The 18830-nt window shown below is 31.6% G+C and overlaps 4 protein-coding genes and 1 long non-coding RNA gene across 5 annotated transcripts; 2 read left to right on the top strand and 3 right to left on the bottom strand.

Moving 5' to 3' along the window:
• Positions 1 to 95: 95 nt before the first annotated feature.
• Positions 96 to 1899, bottom strand: LOC107359912 (RNA/RNP complex-1-interacting phosphatase homolog). Its single transcript, XM_015926508.3, has 3 exons — positions 1553 to 1899; positions 914 to 1468; positions 96 to 838 (listed from the first exon to the last, which is right to left on the bottom strand). Exons 1-3 carry the CDS (start codon positions 1558 to 1560, stop codon positions 748 to 750), a joined length of 654 nt encoding a protein of 217 aa, XP_015781994.1. The 5' UTR covers positions 1561 to 1899; the 3' UTR covers positions 96 to 747.
• On the bottom strand, positions 1553 to 18063 carry LOC149093880 (E3 ubiquitin-protein ligase MARCHF8-like). Its single transcript, XM_089267709.1, has 3 exons — positions 17580 to 18063; positions 17019 to 17189; positions 1553 to 3568 (listed from the first exon to the last, which is right to left on the bottom strand). The coding sequence occupies exons 1-3, from the start codon at positions 17919 to 17921 to the stop codon at positions 3371 to 3373; spliced, it is 711 nt and encodes a 236-aa protein (XP_089123835.1). The 5' UTR covers positions 17922 to 18063; the 3' UTR covers positions 1553 to 3370.
• Positions 3513 to 4497, top strand: LOC149093881 (uncharacterized). Its single transcript, XR_016198812.1, has 3 exons — positions 3513 to 3653; positions 4169 to 4291; positions 4357 to 4497. It is a non-coding gene; the product is annotated as an uncharacterized LOC149093881 (long non-coding RNA).
• Rh50 (Rhesus blood group-associated glycoprotein Rh50) lies at positions 5909 to 8149 on the bottom strand. The gene has a single exon (XM_015926009.3). The coding sequence runs from the start codon at positions 7914 to 7916 to the stop codon at positions 6051 to 6053; it is 1866 nt and encodes a 621-aa protein (XP_015781495.2). The 5' UTR covers positions 7917 to 8149; the 3' UTR covers positions 5909 to 6050.
• LOC107359529 (uncharacterized) lies at positions 10166 to 12197 on the top strand. The gene is made up of 5 exons (XM_015926013.3): positions 10166 to 10679; positions 10740 to 10851; positions 10912 to 11536; positions 11598 to 11879; positions 11951 to 12197. The coding sequence occupies exons 1-5, from the start codon at positions 10328 to 10330 to the stop codon at positions 12059 to 12061; spliced, it is 1482 nt and encodes a 493-aa protein (XP_015781499.2). The 5' UTR covers positions 10166 to 10327; the 3' UTR covers positions 12062 to 12197.
• Positions 18064 to 18830: the final 767 nt, after the last annotated feature.

The following is an 18830-nucleotide window of genomic DNA, read 5'->3' on the forward strand; positions in this document are numbered from 1 at the left end:
GATTGAATTTATTCTTGGAAGAAGAGTTCGCAAGGAGGAAACGCTGAATAAGGTAAATGGAAATAACAAGGTAAATAAAATTGGAAGATAAATGCTTTTTCTATAACCAGTCTTTTAATAACAATTGAAGCAACTTGTTAATTATATCATTCTGCAATAAAACATGAAGTGTACTTATATACAATTCATTTTTACACATCACCCAATTGAAAGTAAACATTTCTCTGATAGATAGACCTTAAGAGTTAAATAATTTACATTGTACTACATTGGCGATGAATACATTGTAAAATACATTTACAGGTCAATATGAATTCATTGAGATGCTTTAAAGAAAATTGTATCAACAAAATAAATCAATTGATTTGTCAAGAATGATTTGTTTGAAATGATAATCTCTGAAAAAGGTTGAGGAAAATAGTTTCGTTCATTAAATTTTGAGTTGATTGGTTTCATAACCAAATTTTTTACACCCCATTGGCATACACATGCAGTTTCGATTAAATGAATTTTCAAATCGGCAGATTAAATTTTTCGTGCAGCTACTTGGTAATTAGTTTGATGAGAATATATTTTGAACAATAAGTTGATCAGTAAGTTCAAATTTCCATGCGTAGTATGAGAGTAATGATAAAATCTCTGTTTCTTCAGTCTTGCTTGATCCATGATCACATTGTATTTAAAGAGATATTAGTAAAATTGATTGGTCTCCAGAAATTAATGAAAATGGATAGATCCTAAATGAGTTTACGATGACCATCGACTAGGTCTGGTTCTAGTTGTGATCGCTCTGGGATAGGCTCGTTCTTGTTGAACCAAGGCATTAAGCGTGTTGTTTCTGAATACAAAAAAATAAAAAGTAATTAGAGTAATTGAACAAATGTAATTATTTATGATTCACCATGATTATTACCTGCTGTATCTGTTGTTATAATTATTGCGATAAGAGCTGACATCCATTCTGTACAAGGCATCAACGTAACTTTTTCTTTCAATTTCATGGCCTCTTGCCTCTTGAAAGGAATGAACTGCTGAGCTTGCAGACATTCGCAAATGATTCACCATGTACTGGCAAATCATGAAGCCTGTTCGATTGACTCCATGTGTGCAATGAACACCAATCAGTTGATTACGATTGTTTCGCATAAAGCTGCCAACGGTTCTATTGAATTCTACAACCTGTAGAGCGTCTGGAAGAGTTCCTTGGCCTTGCATCGCTATTTTACAGTAAATAGCACCAAAACGTGAAATAACTGTAGGACTGTAATATTTAGTGGTGTTAGTGAGATCAATAACAAGTCCAATATTGGGATGCTTTCTGAATACATCTTCAAATGAGAAACGTTCATTGCTTGGCAATCTGTCACTCGCATTATGAATAGGAACTTTGAAGGGGACAAAAGGAGTACCTTCGATCTGTTCACCACAGCGAGAAAATCGCAGCCATTTATCAAGAGAACGTTTATTTCTAGGGATAATTTAAATGAGAACAGTATAGTTAATAATGAACCATTACAGGCCATCATACAAATATAAGACAGTAATTACTCACTTAAACATTATGTCAAGGTAATATGGAGAGAGGAACACAAACAAGTAAACATAGGGTTAAAATTAAAATGACAATAAATTGTATTGCAATTGCGACAACAATTTTATTTACAACAGACAACAAAGCAATTTGATGGTGAAGATGAACGATAACAATGTTTCCGATGAAAAAAATGTCTTGACTAGAATTTGAAAGGATAACAAGCAAAACAATCCTAAGAACAGAAAAAAGCTAATAAAATAAAGCAATTGTCGAATCAAGAAAAGCTAATAAAGTTGATAAAGGGTTGAGATAAAGACCTAATAAAATTGAAAGAAAACAAATTATGCTTAAGGTTGAAATAAATAAAGATTTTATAAGAGTAAATATTATTTTTTACAGGATACATAAAAGTGTGACTTTTAGGCTTTTAAAAGCTATAAATTATTTATAATAAATGATATCCCAATAGATGGCGATGTTTATACTCTAAACGCGAAGTTGCTGCATGTCGACATCTATTGACATTAGTTTAATTATCGATTCGTTTGTGATTCACAAATTGTGATTGATTTGACAATTAAAGCCATCAACATGTATCGAATGTGAGTTAATTTAAAGATCAACTTTAATAGCGACTGTTAATTTAGTTGTTGAGCTTGTCTCCTAATTAGTCAATTTGAATAGCTTAAAAAAAGTTGAACAAAAATGAAATAAATTTATGAGAATCAATTTTATTTTCAATTGTAAGCAGTTAACCATCTCGATTAGTGAATTGCTAGAATGGAAAACATGGTTTATCTTGAGTTTTAATTGAAAACAACAAGCAAGAGATTTAGTTGACATCACTGATTCGATTTTTTTCAACTTAAATTATCAAATTAGCATTGAATTGTAGGTTTACCCAAGGATTGATTTTATAAATATATATACTATATATTATATCTAATAGTATTATAATATAATCTTAATTATAATTAAAGTGAAAACAAAGGATTCTTTTTTATTTACAAAGTTTAATTGACAAGGCTAGGATTAAGGTAACCCTTTCTCAGCAATGAGAAAATGTATTCGTTGGTGTTTTTCATAGAGTCAATGTTTTAATCCATCAAAATTACTAATCCATGGAAATGAAAAATTTTCACTTTAGCAACTTAATCCAAGTAGAGCTGCTTTTAGAGCACAAAACAACTGAGAAAGTTATCCATTATCCAATTAGATGAAAGGCTCCACAATTGACATTTGAGTCACAAGATTGAAAATTAATCACTTGGAATACTGTTAATCAATTAAGGCCTTTTTAAATACAAATTCAGATCAGTTGGGACTTTTGATTAGTTGATCCAACTTAAAGACTGTTGTTTACATTTTACTTCACACAATGACAATTACAATTCAAAGATGGCTCTCCTTTTCCAATGGCGGTTTTGCTATTTTAAGCGGTAAAGTTGAGTTTGATTAATAAAGTAGACTGATTTTTTTGTTGAACAAGTTTTTTTTAAGACTAACTGAATCTTTTTTTTTAATCTGTGTTTTAGGTAATCTCTTGTAGGAATTAACAATACTAGTAATTAATGGTATTGACTAGATTATCCATTAAGTAATCTTGCAGTCTTGTTGGGTATTTTGACGGAGTGATTCAAGACAACAATTTAACAAGCAGCATTTATCCAACTTTATCGTCTTTAGACACTAACATTATGCCTTCAATCACATTAAGTTAACAGTTATTTGTCATTAATTTTTTGGGTAATTATAATACTTTGCAATCCATTTACAGGTTTATCTTTGTGCCTAATGTAATTCTGTTATTCATCCCTTAGTAACTAATCCAACGTTTCATTTTATTCCAGATAAATCAAGCTCAAACGATGATTTCTTTTCAATCTTTGGAGCATTGGATGTCGCCTTTTTATTATCACAATTGTGAATTATGATGATTCGATTATATTGTCGCCACCTCATGAAAATGGAAAGATAAAGGCGAAGCTGAACAAACAGGAAAATGGTTCCACCAAGAAATCCAATTGAGACGACCTATCAGATGGTAGAAAAGAGTAAAAAGATAATTGGTTAATATTATAAATCATACAACAGTAATACAAATTGAAAATTAACTCGGGTAAGAACCAATTTGAATTTTATCTATTTCTTTTATTGGAGATGTCCATCAACCCTACCAACAACAAAGCCAAATGAATGAATATTGTATAAGACTTATAGTTTGCTGGATTTATCTAACAATGACCAGAATACAGTTGGTTATGCATCTAAATGATAATGAGATTAGTTTTTCTGGTTAGAACAGTGAACTTAAAATTTATACACATCAAGCAAGCTAAATATTTTTCAAGTCATCGATTTTTTGATCAGTCAAAAAATATTGTTGATAATATCAAAAAATAGCAAACTGACAGAGTGAATCAAGTCTCATTTAGTATCATGTGTTGAATTTGAAAAATATTTCATTTTTGATCGAGGTTGATAAACCAGAAAACTGGTCGTTGGTAAATCTATTGTCTTCATTGCGTGTCATCTGGAAAGCAGATTTTCAAGATGATTGAATTTAACCAATTTAACCGTTTTTGAAATAAACACTTTTTTATCATTTCTTTGTCTTTTTGAACTCATTACTAGATTTTAAGAAGCACTTTTGTCTTGTGATATCATCAAGGCGGCAAAGAAAGCGAGTCATGGTTGAAATGGAGGAGAGCTCAAAGAAGGTTAAAGAAAGTGAAACAAAGAATAAAGCAAAAGAAAGTAAACCTTTAACCGTGAAATATAATGAAAAAAAAACTGATTAAACATCAAAATTTTCATAATAGCCGTATGATATTGGAAGCGGAAACGAAATAGATGAGAGAACACAAAGTGACAGAGTTGTAACGTGCTGAGAAGTCAAGGGAATCACGGTTGAAGGATTTATGTTCACCATGTTGATGAATTTTTTTCCCTACATTGCAATGTTTTTTTAACCATTTACTTTGAGTTACCCTGGTTAATAGTGTATTTCAAGATGATCATCATGTTAAGGATCATGATTATTGGCAAACAAAAGGTATCAACAGTTTAGGGACTGGGTTAATTAACATAATAAGGAGCTAACATTTTTCCCAATCTGGTTCCGCCTCAAGATAACATCAAACTGGGAATATGTTTCTTTAGTTTACCCTTAGCTTTTTCAGGTAACCTTCTAATTCACGGTAAAAGCATACAAACAGGCAAGTTTGTGTACCAATTAATTTAATCAAATGATAATGAGTGTTCTCTTTCTTCTTTTACTATCTCACCGATTTCAGGTTTATATTGAATCAATCAATTTTGGCTTCCATTTGAAACTGGCGCTTTGGATTGGGTTAAATTTTTTTGCTTCTCATTGGGTTCAAAGGAAACAATTGCAATTCTCAAATGGCTTCACTAATTTGATCAGGAAAAATAATCAGGAAAGGGTTCGCCAGTTTTGCAAATGACAACTGAAAATAATTGAAACAATCAACAATACCATGGAAATAGCGTGAGATTCAACTCACATAACATGAGATAAATAACAGTTAATGAACAGTTGATATGAAATTGGTGAAGTCAATAAATCATTCAGTGGTAAATTTCTGGTTGATTACCATCTTTAACATTGCCTGTTTTCAATAATTTAAAAGCTATAAATGGATGGATTAATATGAGAACCAGCAAACAAATCAATGACAATCCATATGAAATCAAATGAACAACGATACAAAAGCTTCAGCCAAGGAGAGAAAGAAAAAAAAGACAATCTTAACCTTTATATAATAATTAGCTGCTGATTATAATGCTGTGTAAGCATTTTTTCAAGGTAATATCAACTGTTGCCAAGTTATTCAAATTTACTTGACTTCATTTACTGTTACAATTTCCTGTCCTGTTGACAAGCTATTAAAGTGACAAGGAAAGCCTTAGAACAGGGAAGCCTTTAGAAGCAATACGAACTTAGGAGATCAATACATTGACGATACAATTAACTTGCAACCGGCAATAATTAAGTCAATTGTTCATCTTTTCTGTGAGAGAGAAACTCGTATTGACAGTAATTAATCATTAGAAATGTGATTGTTTTTCCTTCATTAAACCAGTTAAGTTTATTTGCCGATGATTTACCTGGTTACCTAGGATTTGTCTGATTAATTATGACGCTAATTACAGTCAATGAGAAATTAATTCATCTTAATAAACAGATGAAGCTAGATGTAGAGACAATTTGTTGATTAATATTAATCTGGTCATTAAAGTGATAATTTAGCTATTTTCTTCAGCAGGTTAATAGTTATTGATTGAATTTTCAATTCAATATTTTTTCCATTTCCTCTCTATTATAAACTTGAAACTTTTAAATTGAATGGATTAAAAAAATACAAAATTACATCTGTATTAATTTTAAACCATTATAATAATAAAATACTGGATTGGCCAAATATTTGCTCCAATAATCATAAAACATATAAAAATGAGGACAATATTAATAATCATTTCATTTTTTTCTATCCTATAGATTCAAGCTTGCTGAACATCTTGATATTTTCCTGCTGATGTTTCGCCCAAGAAGATCACTGAGAGGAACATCTTCTGGATTAGTTTCCGTTTCACAAAGGCTTCCATGAGTGAAATCGTCTTCACCTTCACCAGACAATACCCAATAGATATTATCTTGAAAAAATTCAATTCTTTCCGGAGGATCGAAAACAGGTTGAACCAATAAAAGGCCAGTTAGTAAACCAGTAATCACAGCGGTTGCCCAGATGAAAAATAGACCAAAAAGTTGATATAAGGCCTGACTACGAGCAGAACGACCTAAGCCAGGATTGACTCGATGTAAAATTACTTGAATCTCTTCAAGATCTTTTGAATTTTTGGGTGGAGCTCGAGCAGGAAGCAATTCGTACAATGCTAAGCCAAATGAATTTTCATCAGCTAAATAGGCAAAACCACTGGAGGCTAATCCAGAAATGAATGCTGGAATACCGTAAGCAGCATGCATTGAAAGAGTATCATGGATGCGTAAACGATGAAGTAAATAGGGATTTATATAGATATGAGCTGCAATTGATAGACCACCAATAAACATACCAGAGACAAAAACAGTGTAAGGATATAGCATGTAATGGCCTACAATAGATACAACTACACCACCAGCCGCTGAACCAATGCGTATATGGCGAACTGAGAAGCGATCATTTGAATCAAGAAGTGAGGAAACTGCAAAAGCTGATAAACATGAGGCTGTTACAGATATCCAAGAGTTGACAGCAAAACGATGCTTCTTATCACCAAGTGAATAGGAGCTGGTAACTGTTGGAAATGTGAGATAAGTAAATATGGTTCCTAAAAGGATTGACAGTTCCCGGTCCGAATCATAGTGTTGAGTTTTTCTTCGAGTTGCCTGAGTAAATCGACAAATTATAGCAGAAACACCTAAACCAAAGTAGACTGAGAATACATAGATAACTAATCCACCGGATTCGTCTGCAACTTGCCATAAAGATAAGATGTAATCAATTAAAGATATAATTGGAACCTCGAAAACAGCCAAGATTAAACATTGTAAAGGACTAACTTTACCCTGAAGACTTCCCAGTGATAAAGTAACACCTAAACCATAATGAGCTGAACGAAGGATTGAGTTGATTCCGAGAGTTATTTGGATTGATCGTCGTGCTTTAGATGGCTTCACAGATGAATTTGAATCAAATGGAAGTGAAGAGTGAGATTTTGGGAAATATGTTTGGCTTAGTGGAGCTTTGTTGTGTTTGTAAGGCGATGATAAAATGGATGATAGTGAAGAAGAAGAGGAATTATCCATGGATCCATCAATCGATGATGGAGATGATAAAGATGGTGATGTGGATGAAACTGGTGAAGTTGCTGGAGCTGGTGATGAAGAGAAAAGGAAGGAGAATGTTGAAAAAGAAATGGAAGAAGAAGATGATCCAGATGTAGATGATTGTAATTTAGAAGGTGAATCTTCCCAAATTGGTGTAATTAAATGAGGCCAAAGTAAAGCCCATGAAGAGGCAAAAGTAAATGTCAATAGATTAAAGCCTAGACTTGATAACATTGTGGTCGATGAACTTGTCGACGAAAGGCCTAAACCAATTAAAGATAACACCATGTGATCTTGAAGATGAGGTAAATATCTTTGGATTGGATTATTTTGCGGATCAAGGCCACCAAAAGCTGGAGAAACGGAGTTTAACCGATTAGATGATTCGGCTGTTTCATCGTAAACACTGAACAATGTTAAAAATATGCTAATAATTGTTTGAAACAGTATTATTGTAAAACATAATTTACCCCGTTTCCACATTACACTATTAGCCTCTGTCCGGCTTCTGATCAGCCCATTATTATCCATGGTAAATTACAATTACAAATCAAACATTCCAATCAACCATCAAATTGTACATTCAAAGTCCAACATGATAATGTTGTTTTTCCGATGAACCATAATTACAATCAAATTTATACCAGTAAACTCAACTTGAAAATGGTTTGCAAAGACGATCCAATGTGAGAACGTCAAAAAAAATAACAACCGGATACATTAATCTCTGAGTAAAATGCCAATTATAATTATTAATTGCATTATTGAAACATTGGCTATTAAGATTTAATTGTATGCTTTAAAAATTGAATAATCAATTAACCAATTTAAATAGTCACTCATTTTAAAACCTTTCTTTTCCTTTTAAGCCAAGTTTATTTTGAGGTAAAAATTGATTATTCAAACGGTATTTTGAAAATGATCAAATACCTTTGATTGTCGATTTTAAACCTTTAATAGGATCAACGTTTAAATGTTTAATGTACAGTCTCATTGTTAAACTTTGATAGCTCATGATAAAATGCAAGTTGAAAAAGGTTGATAAACTATTGATTTTCATTGAACTGAACCATATTTATAAATAATCTTATCAAAGCTTTAAGAAGCAAACATTTGTCAAGTTAAGGAAATTTCAGGCTTTACTTCAACTAAAGTAACATAAGTCAATCAAATAATCAATACTTTGTATTTACTTGAATAACTAAACATAAAAGGCTGGTGAAAATCAATTTCACCCAAAAATTGAATTGATAAATCTCAATCATTTACAATTTTGATTACACACCAAAATTAAGACAGTCTCAATTGTTGAAAAATATTCAAATATTCAAGTGAATCTTGAACCCAACTATAACAGAAATGGACTAATTAACACATCAAATTGTAATCATTATGAACTTGAGTGTTGATATAATTATACTCTTATTATGGAAGAGAGTGAGAAACAGTGTTAAATGATGTTGAGTATTTATTCAATAATCATTGTGATAATAAATGATGAGCACTTTCAAGACATTCACATTATTCCGCTCAGTTTATCAGTCATTTTCATGGGAATTATCATTTCTGTATATTAGACTCATTTCAGGTTAATGTCTCATTGAACCATCATTAAATGACGATGAGCTTTGAAGGGTTTATCATCAAAATCAACAACAATCGATAATTATATTGAACCTAACATTTCAACAGTACAAGGATCAACCAAAATCAACTCAACTTGAAGGATGAAAACAAAAAAGGAATAATATTTTGAAGAAAAATTTTTCCAATCAAGTTTTTAACATGAGTTGAAGTGTTAGGTTTGGTTGAAATTATGTTCATCCTTGGCCTAATTTGTGTTCAATAATTTGGTAAAGACTTAATTTAGTTCAACAGTTATTATGATTTAACCGATCTTAATGATAGCGTAATATTTTGAGGGGCTATTGATTAATTTACTGACATTATCTGGTAGATGACAGTAATTCATTGACCAATGTTTACCAATTTTAGGTTAATGTTTACCTTTTCATCATTTTTTGGTCACTTTTTGGTAATTTAAAATTGGTTATTTGGTATTTAACTGATTGTTGAATTATTAGTCAAAGGATTTTATGAATTAAACAAACAAATCTCGCATCATTAAGACAATTTAATCAAATGAGAACAAGCTAATTACAATATTTTCATCTAATGTCAACTTATACAGTGAATTTGATTGAAAATTATGAATACTATAATTTTAAGGCAATTGAATGGTCAATAATACTGATTAAATGACCAGATAATGAATAGTAATTGAATAAAGTTGTTGTTAGAAGGTTAAACTGGAAAGCTTTGCATATCGAAGGATCTCTGTATTGTTGTACTTGATCACGCTTCTCATTCAGATTGAATTGGATTATGATTTAACCCGAATGCTTTGTAAGCAATAATAATCTATCGATTATCCCTTCCTTATTCATGGGTTGAAGCAAGGTAAAGTTGACAATTAAAAACGATATCCATTTGTGTGAATCCTTTCACTTTATGGTTAAATCAATTGTCTTTTTTTTGAAAACAAAAAGTGTGAAAACTGAAATTAAAATTGAAAATCAGGTTAATCGGATTGATGACAATTAGGATTGCCATTTCAATTGCAAATACGTGATAATAAAAACTGTGAATTATGTGACAAATTTTCCAGCCTCGGTGTGATTTTGTTTTTGAAAACAATAAACGGTAATCAAATGAAATAAACAAAGGCCATCTAATAAACTTGAAAAAGGTGTAGTAATGGTAGGCATTTCGGGACCTACAGATCAGTTTGCTCATAGAAATCGTAGAGAAAGCTTCAAAATTGATAATCAGTGCCTTGTGTTAAAAGATATCATCTTGTAAAAACCTTTATAAGTCCTAGTTTAGTCAAGTTTTGCTCATCGGTTAACATTTTGCTTCACTGTTATAAAACTCTCTTAGCCATGGCAGCATTAACAACCCTTCAATTCACTTTGATTTGGATTACTGTGGCAACTTTAACAGATTACTATGGCTCGGCGTCATTTTGGCCTACTGGATTTTACTCAAATAATCGAGATACTTCTCCCACTTCATCAGATAATTCACCAAGAGTTACTGGTATTAAATCAGTTTTGGATCGGTCGACTTGGGTAACATCAACAGCAACAATTAATCCTCCATATGCTCCCCCAGCGCCTTCACAAATACCAGTATCTCCTAGTATTGGCTCGCCCTCTACATCTGTTTCTTCATCCTCTTCTTACTCGCCTCCGTCCCGATACAATCCACCGCCATCATCCACATCTTATTCAGGTAAGAAATATTGAATTCTCAATTTTGAAACAGTCTTGACTTGAACGCTTTTCTTGACAGGCAACTCTTACCCTGCGAGTGATTGGCGAAGCTATAATCAATATCCAACTCGAAACAATTATGACAGTAATTTTCCGTCGGATCCCTTGAATAACCAACAATATACCAATGCGTAAGTTAATGGCTAAATAGTGTATTTTTCATTAGACTAATTAATGAATTTTTTTTGAAGGATGGTCATCGATTGTAAATATGCATCAATTTATAGACCCAGTTCTTATGGCTCATACTCTGGTTCATCATCGGCATCAGTACCACCTTTACCCTTGCTTCCACCTCCACCACCACCACAACAGCCATCATCCTCATCTTCATCATCATCGTATTCCCCATCATATTCCCCGTCATATCCTCCACCTTATTCCTCATCCTATCAACCAACTTATTCCAGTTCTAGTGGATCGACAGTGACTAGGCCATCTCCATATCCTTACGATGGCCCTCGTTATTCTGGTTATCCATGTTTTATTCCTCCAATGATTTCATCTGATTATTCAACGTACCCAGCACCATATCAATCGTTACCCTCAGCATCCGATGCCTCTCCAATTTGGTCTCCACCGCCACCATTTCCAAATTATCAACCAGTCCAATCATCACAAATTTATCCGATAATTAACCCAATGGATAGTGATCCGTCTCGGAAAAGTTGGCCCGATTCACCATACTCTGAGCAATCATCACAAGATCCTTCACTTGCGCAACAATCAGCTAGTCCAATACTTAAATCAACCCGAGCCGTTGCTGAATTGTCTGGTCCATCTGGTGTAACAGGAACCATTACTTTCAAACAAATTGTAAGCTATCCGATGTAAAATTAGATATAATAACAATAATCACTTTATTTATTTTGTTTAGGGAAACAAACCAGTTTCAATTGAAGGTAAAATAATGGGCCTAGCTTCTGGTCCACATGGTATGCATATATATGAAATGCCATTTATTGGTGGTGATTGTGTGTCTGCCGGAGATCATTACAATCCTCAGAAAACCGAACATGGAGGCAAACATGATTGGAATCGTCACATTGGAGACTTAGGAAATATTCATGCCGACTCTGATGGAGTAGCTAATTTTGAATTTACCGATCTAATGATCAGTTTGACTGGTGGATACTCAATTGTAAATCGCACAATAGGTGTAAGTTGCATTAATATAAAGCTTTAGAAGGTTCCTTAAAATTGATTAATGATAAATATTTTTACTTTCAGATTTCTGAGAAGGCTGATGATCTCGGTCGAGGAAACGATCTTCAGAGTAAAAAAGATGGAAATGCTGGATCTCCAATTGCATGTGGTATTGTCCATTTGAGTCCAGTATGAAGAATCGATTCGATTCCAGCTATTATTTGATCAAATGACGCATAAATTCGTTACTTTTATTTTCTTTCTTTTCTACTTTAGTTAAATAAATTTTATCAAAACTTTGATCAAATAAAAAAACTTGACCACTAATAAACACTGATATTTAAATTGAATTAAAATAGGTTAACCCTCAATGCCGTTGTAATCCAAAGCTCGCTGAAAAAGTATTGGGAATCAAATATGACGAAAAGAGAGAAAAAAATTGCTATTGGATTGATGAAATATAATAATGATGATTATCATGTTTGATGGTTAAAAGGGTGAAGAGCAAAAGCAGTTAACCAGGTTAGGTTTTGCTTCATTTGTTATCAGTTTCTGGTTGCGAGACTTGAACAAAAAAAGGATAAAATTTGATGGTAACCATGAAATGTTTAGAGACACTTGATAATCAAGTTGATCATAATGTTGCCTACACAATCAACAATGTTGACGCCGAGTGTATTGACTTGTAAAGTCAACATGATTCAATGTTAACCAACATTTAATTTACAAGGAGATAACTGGATGCTCAAAACACAAAAAAATGTTTACGATCATGTTATTAACGATGACTATAAATGATGCTAAAATGAACGAAACAATTTAATTCCTGTAAGCTTTTATCTTTCCATATTATCTAGTTTAAAAGCTGTATTGATTAGGTAAAGTATAATCATGTCCATAGTAACTGAAAATCAATGAAAAGATATGTAAAAACTGACCCTGATAATGATGATGAAGGGAAGAGAAATGATTCATCTTTTTGGTCATTTCAATTGAATGTAACCAAAAAGGTTTTTAATGTAAAAAAATAAACTCATTGAAATATAATACAAGAGTAATTTTTTTAATAACTGTCATTGTCAAAATTGAGATCAAACAGATTGAGATTGAATCGTTTTATGTTAATCAAGTAAACGATTTAATATTAAATTTAGTTTCTAGATCATTATGGATGATGATGATGATGATGGAGTTTATGATGATGATGATGAAAAAAAAGGTTATCTTCATGTCCATTTTGGGTAAATACATTGAAGACATTATTGTATGTTTGATCGTAATCATTAATGAGTTGACGCAAAACAAATACAACAGACGAAGCTAATCACGGTATGAAAACTTCCGCAATTAAAATTGTCGTCTTTTTTTACCGCTGCCTTGTAATAGTCAATATAATAATGATGAACAAACCATAATTTAACTCAATTGTTACCGTTACTGGCACGCGATTTTTGTCTTTCATTTTTTCTCTCTTTTCTCTCTTCACCATCATTATCATGATTGCTATTTTTAATCAACTCCTACAGTACTTGATCTATTTGCCTTTTGTTGACATCATTTTTCATTAACGTTCCATCAACTGTATCTAAATTGAAACGTTGATTAACTGATTGTCATCAAAGTGTTAGAAGAAGAGAAAAAAGGACAAAAATTCTGACCTGTCGATGTCCCTACATTCAACCTTTTATGAATCCTAAAATTGTCATCATGAAACAGTAATTTTTAACATCAACATGAGCATCAACTCATCTCAACAGAACTCCAATTGAAAGAGTAAATAAGAAGTTATCCTGAAAAAAGGCAATAAAATGAAAGGAAAAAAGCTCAATCAATAGCAATTGTTTGATTGCAATTGATGGTAAAACAAGTTTTTTTAATGAATATGAAAAAATGTCGATTCACGTCAAACGATTTACAATTGATTAATCAATCTTTTTAGCAACAATTAGTGGCTACAATATTTATTGCAATCAATTGGTAAATTGGTCTATTGATTACTATGTGATAAATAAGAGGTAAAATTGTATCAATCAAAATGAAAAGATGCATAAATTGTAAAAAAAGGTGAAAAAGTGACTTTCAAAGTTTGTTATTTTATTATTCAATTACATCGTTTTTTTTGTAACTACTCATCATTATCAACAGGAATACAATAACAATTGCAAATCATGAATGCATCATTTTCATTTTGATTGTAACAGTGAAATTGTTATCATCATCATAATAAACCAATGTAATCCAGGTAAACCCGGAACCAGAAAAGGTGACTGACTGTTAAGATGATAACTTGTTTAACAGGTTAGTTAAACACAAATAACGGGCCTTTTAAGTACCATAACAGGGCCATTCGGCCAATGGGCAGCACCAACAGGTAGCACAACAACACAAAAAGAGACACAGTTTTTTTTCACGGTAAAGAAGGAAAAGTAAGAAGAGAAAGAGAAAAATAAACAGTCAACTTTTTTCAGGTAAGATTGTCTGGTTTTAAGATTAAAACTGGAAAATCTTTTACTTTGACCACAATTGGAAAGGTCAGAGACACTTGAGTTTACCTATTTAACACACATTGCGTTCATTGAGAAAATCTTTTCACATAAATTCTTGAGTTAGATTGTCAATTGAGATTAACAACTGAACTGTTATCAACCGGTGACAAATTGTAACCATCAGTAAACAAAATAACTGAAAGATAAAATAAAATTGAGCATTTAAAGGTCAATCAGATTGATTATCAAGTACAAAATTGATAGACAATTTGATCTTCATCCTTGATAAACATTAAAATTTCCGGTAATTGTAATAAAAGTGTAAAGTGATGATATCAATGAAACAATTTGATGAAAAACCTTTTCTAATGTTAACCGTTTATCAGTTAAGGGTCGGCCTGGAGTAGCTTTCAGTTTATTTGATTTATTTTGAATATTTTCAGCTGTTGGTGATAACAATTTCACCGGACGTTTGGATGAATATTTATCTTTGAATACAATGTTGAGGAATTTCTTATCAAATTGAATTAATAATGAGATTAATTCATTTGAATGTTAATTAAATTGTTACTGGGCCTAAATGTGAACATGTGTTGAAAGCATTTAATTTGGGTTTGATTGGCAAAGGTTGAAAATTTGCATTAAAAGCTAATTAAAATTTTATAATTAGTATAACACGTTAACTGTAAAGTACTGAATATTTGAGTTTTGCTTTTAACTAGTTTTACCATTTAATTGATTTGCATATTTAAATTAATTAAAATTGTCCAATTTTCTCTAATTGTTCACTTTTACCTTTGAGAAAATTGAACAAATTAAATTTTAAAAGGTCAAGTTTGACCAAACAAGAGCAAGAAAAAAAAGCCAAATGTAAATACAAATTTACAAGGCTTTTCATTTTCTGGCTAAAACACTGATTTTGGCCATTTTTTCACCTTAAAACTTGAAATTGCTTCCTGTTGACCCTCAAAAAGTCAAGGTTTGTTTACCTTGTCAACAGCAATTAAACAAATGGTAATCCAATCTGATTGTCAATAGATTAGATTGGCAAGATTAATCTTGATAAGGTTAAAAATAGCATTTGCGATCATTCAAATTGTGATCATTGTTTTGCTTCATGATTGAGCGTTAAAATTAATTCAGTTAACTTTATCGATTATTATAATTATCAAGTTGATTGGCTTTGTGTTTCATTGTTGCCTTTCCGTGTTTACAACACGATTAATATTAATAAGCTAATTGTTGATCATCATGTTCATTGGTAGTCAGATCAAGAGGAAGGTAAGACAATTGATAACAATAGCAATTGATTATTCAATTGATCGGTCGATAACCTTTTAATCAACATTTTACAGTAACAAAAAAATTGATTCACTATTTTCATTTTGTTTTCACAATTGTACATAATATCAAAATCAACTGTCATAACCTGTGATGATAAATGTATTCACATTGAAACATTTTTCCCCTGTTTAATTTGCTTATTTTTACAGACCAATTAAATAGAGTTGATTAGAGCAATTAGAACTAATTTAGTTGACAATTTACAGGCTTGATTTGCTAAACCTGTCATGAGTGTTGATTTTATGACAAGGAAAAGGTTTAGCTTTTTTTGTGAAAAAAAGGCAAAAACAAAACAAAAATGAATGAATTATTAAACATTGGTCGTAATTACAGGAGTGGAATAGACGCATTTATTTGGTTATTACGCCAAAAAATGAATTGTTCACAGATAATCAATAGATTATTTATGATTTGTGATTTGCTTTTTTTAAGGAAAGAGTTTTTTCAGTTTTGGATTCTGGTTGATTGGGTTGCTGGTTCAACTGAAAATGTGAGTTACCAGTTTTTGGGCAAAAATTGCTATTAGAGCTGATAATCGATTGAGGTAAATTCATCTGATGGAGGTGAGTAAGGGTGGATCCATGAATAGAAGATTTGGGAACAAAGGTAATTGATGAGGTTTAAGGAGATGAAAACAAGCAAAGATTTCAGGTCAAGTTTGGAGTGAAAATGCTTTTTTTAGCTCACAGAATTGGATCTTTCAAGGAAAAAAAGAAACATGATGATGATGAGTGCGAAACCTTGATTTTCATTGAGTCTAAAAATAAATAGGAAACAGCGAAAGACTTTGAAGATGCTTTAATAATGGAAGAAGTGTTTTTTTACTAGAAAAAGGTCTTAATCATAATCATCTAATAATTATGTTCATTAAAGTCATCTGATTGGCAGTCACTTTCCATGGATTATTCAACTGTTTACATCGTGAAAGTTAACCATCAATTTTAAACTTGGTAACATATTCAGTTTTCACAAAGAAAGTGTCAATTTTCAGTTCAAATTGTACGAGGTAAAGATGGATGAGTTTATTTTTAATTTCAAACCAGCATTGGCTAATTTTTGCTGCCAATTTAATGGTAAATCGATGATCAAAAGTGAGAAAAGGTTTTAACCAGAATTTTTGTTTCGCTAACTTTAACATTGTCAATGATCAATGAAATGTCAAAAGAATCAAATGATTGATTTGAGATGAAAATTTTTACTGTAATTTTGGTCCATTGAAATGGTCAGTTGATGGTCATTAAAGATATAATTCTTTGGTCTTGCGAATTGTTGCAATGGACAATGGAATTGTGAAAATTATTAAATAACAAGATTTTACTTACAAGCATTTTAGTCCAAAAGGGCCAATCAAGAAGTCCATATTTGGCTTCAAACGTTGCTCTTTCAATTAGCACATAAATTGACCAGAAAACGCAAAACATTGAAATAAGGTTAAACAGTAAATTATATAACAATTTACGTCGCTCACTGTTGGACATTTCAAGTCGTTCCCACTGATAAAATCCCCGTTGATTGAAACAAAAAAAAGAAACGGATCGATTAGTTATTGTTGTAGGGTAATTTGCATAAATTGGGTAAAATATGAAATGAGAAATGATAAGTGATCAAACTGTTTCTCTGTTAGTGTTTGGAAGCAAAGCTAAAATCAATTTGTGAAAAGATCTCATCTTTTTAAATCTCATTTTTTGTTTGATTGGCCATTGATTTGAAGGTAATGGGAATGATCAAAATTAGATTTATTTTCAATGTTTACAGTTGACATGAATGGATTGCACCCTAAGCTATTCAATTGCTGTTAAATCAAAGCTTTATGGTTTTGTCGGATTGCTGGTTGAGTGGGAATACAGAAGGGTTTACAAAAAATTGAAAAATGTTTAACTTACCTTGTAAAGTGGCTTAAATTTTACAGACATTTTGAAATGATATTTACAAAGTTCACAGTATTTATTGTTTGAAGATCGTATCCATTGTTGGAGACAATAATGATGAACATATTTTAATGAACCCGAACAGCAACAAGGTGTAATTAAGCTCAATTCAGAGATTGCATTATCTGATGAAGATGAAGTTGATGAAGTTGAAAGGGAGAAAGGTGAAGATGATGATGAATTAATCGTTAATTTGGTTTGTCCGTTAAAGAAGGAATCTGTATCATTATCACCACTGTGACAAATCCGACAAATGGGAACATCGAGTTGCAAGTTATTTACTGAAAGCTTATCCATCAACAACAAAAATTAATCAATCAAAATAAGAAATCAACAAAGAAAATAATACACAAATAGAAAATAGCAAAAAAAAAAGATTTGTGTATCAAAAATATATAGCAATAACATTAAACACTGAACCGTACATCTAAAAGTAATTTGTCTAATGTGAGTGAACCAAAAAATAAATTTGAGAGAAACATAGTTGCATCTCCCGAATGTGAGGTCACCACTTGTAAGAGAGACAAAAAGAAAGAGCGAAATGAAAAAAGCTCAATAAAAAGATTTATATTTTTATCCATTTCTTTGATCAACATCGTCAGATGGAGCTACTCTATTAGCTTCACAGTTACTATGGATACTGGTTACAGTTAACCAGTAACTATAGCAACATAACGTTGACTGTTTTTTGCCGCCAAATTTGAAAAACGAAAATTCCAGTTTCCAATTTTGTCGCTTCTAATGCCATCTACTACTTGAAAAAGAAACTTTCTCAACATTAAAATCCCGATTACTGACGATAAGAAACTAATTATTTATGATTCATTTTTAGCTTTTTATTTGAGCTTTTGTGACTTAATTGATTCTAAGTACTTTTGATGATTTTGTATTTGTATCAATTGAAAGTACATTTGCATCGCAGTTTAGAGAAACTCTTAATTAGCTCATTCATTCAAGGGAAAGCTGAATGTCTTGGTCTTGTCTGGTGGTGTTTTGACTGATAGCAGGTTGTCATTTAACACCTGAATTTCTGGTTCATATTTTAATATAGAGTCTAGTGATTATTTAATAATACACAGTCACTTGACAAGATTGTGATAAATTGGATGCAATACCATCTGGAATAATTTGAGTTAATCTATTTTGATGATTAATCTTGTCTCTAGACAACATTAATGATTTACTTTAAAAAGACATGAGACCGCT

Source organism: Tetranychus urticae, chromosome 2 (genome assembly GCF_039701765.1).
Source record: "Tetranychus urticae isolate SD_2017Ah chromosome 2, NJAU_TeUrti_SD_1.0, whole genome shotgun sequence".
Lineage (NCBI taxonomy): Eukaryota > Metazoa > Arthropoda > Arachnida > Trombidiformes > Tetranychidae > Tetranychus > Tetranychus urticae.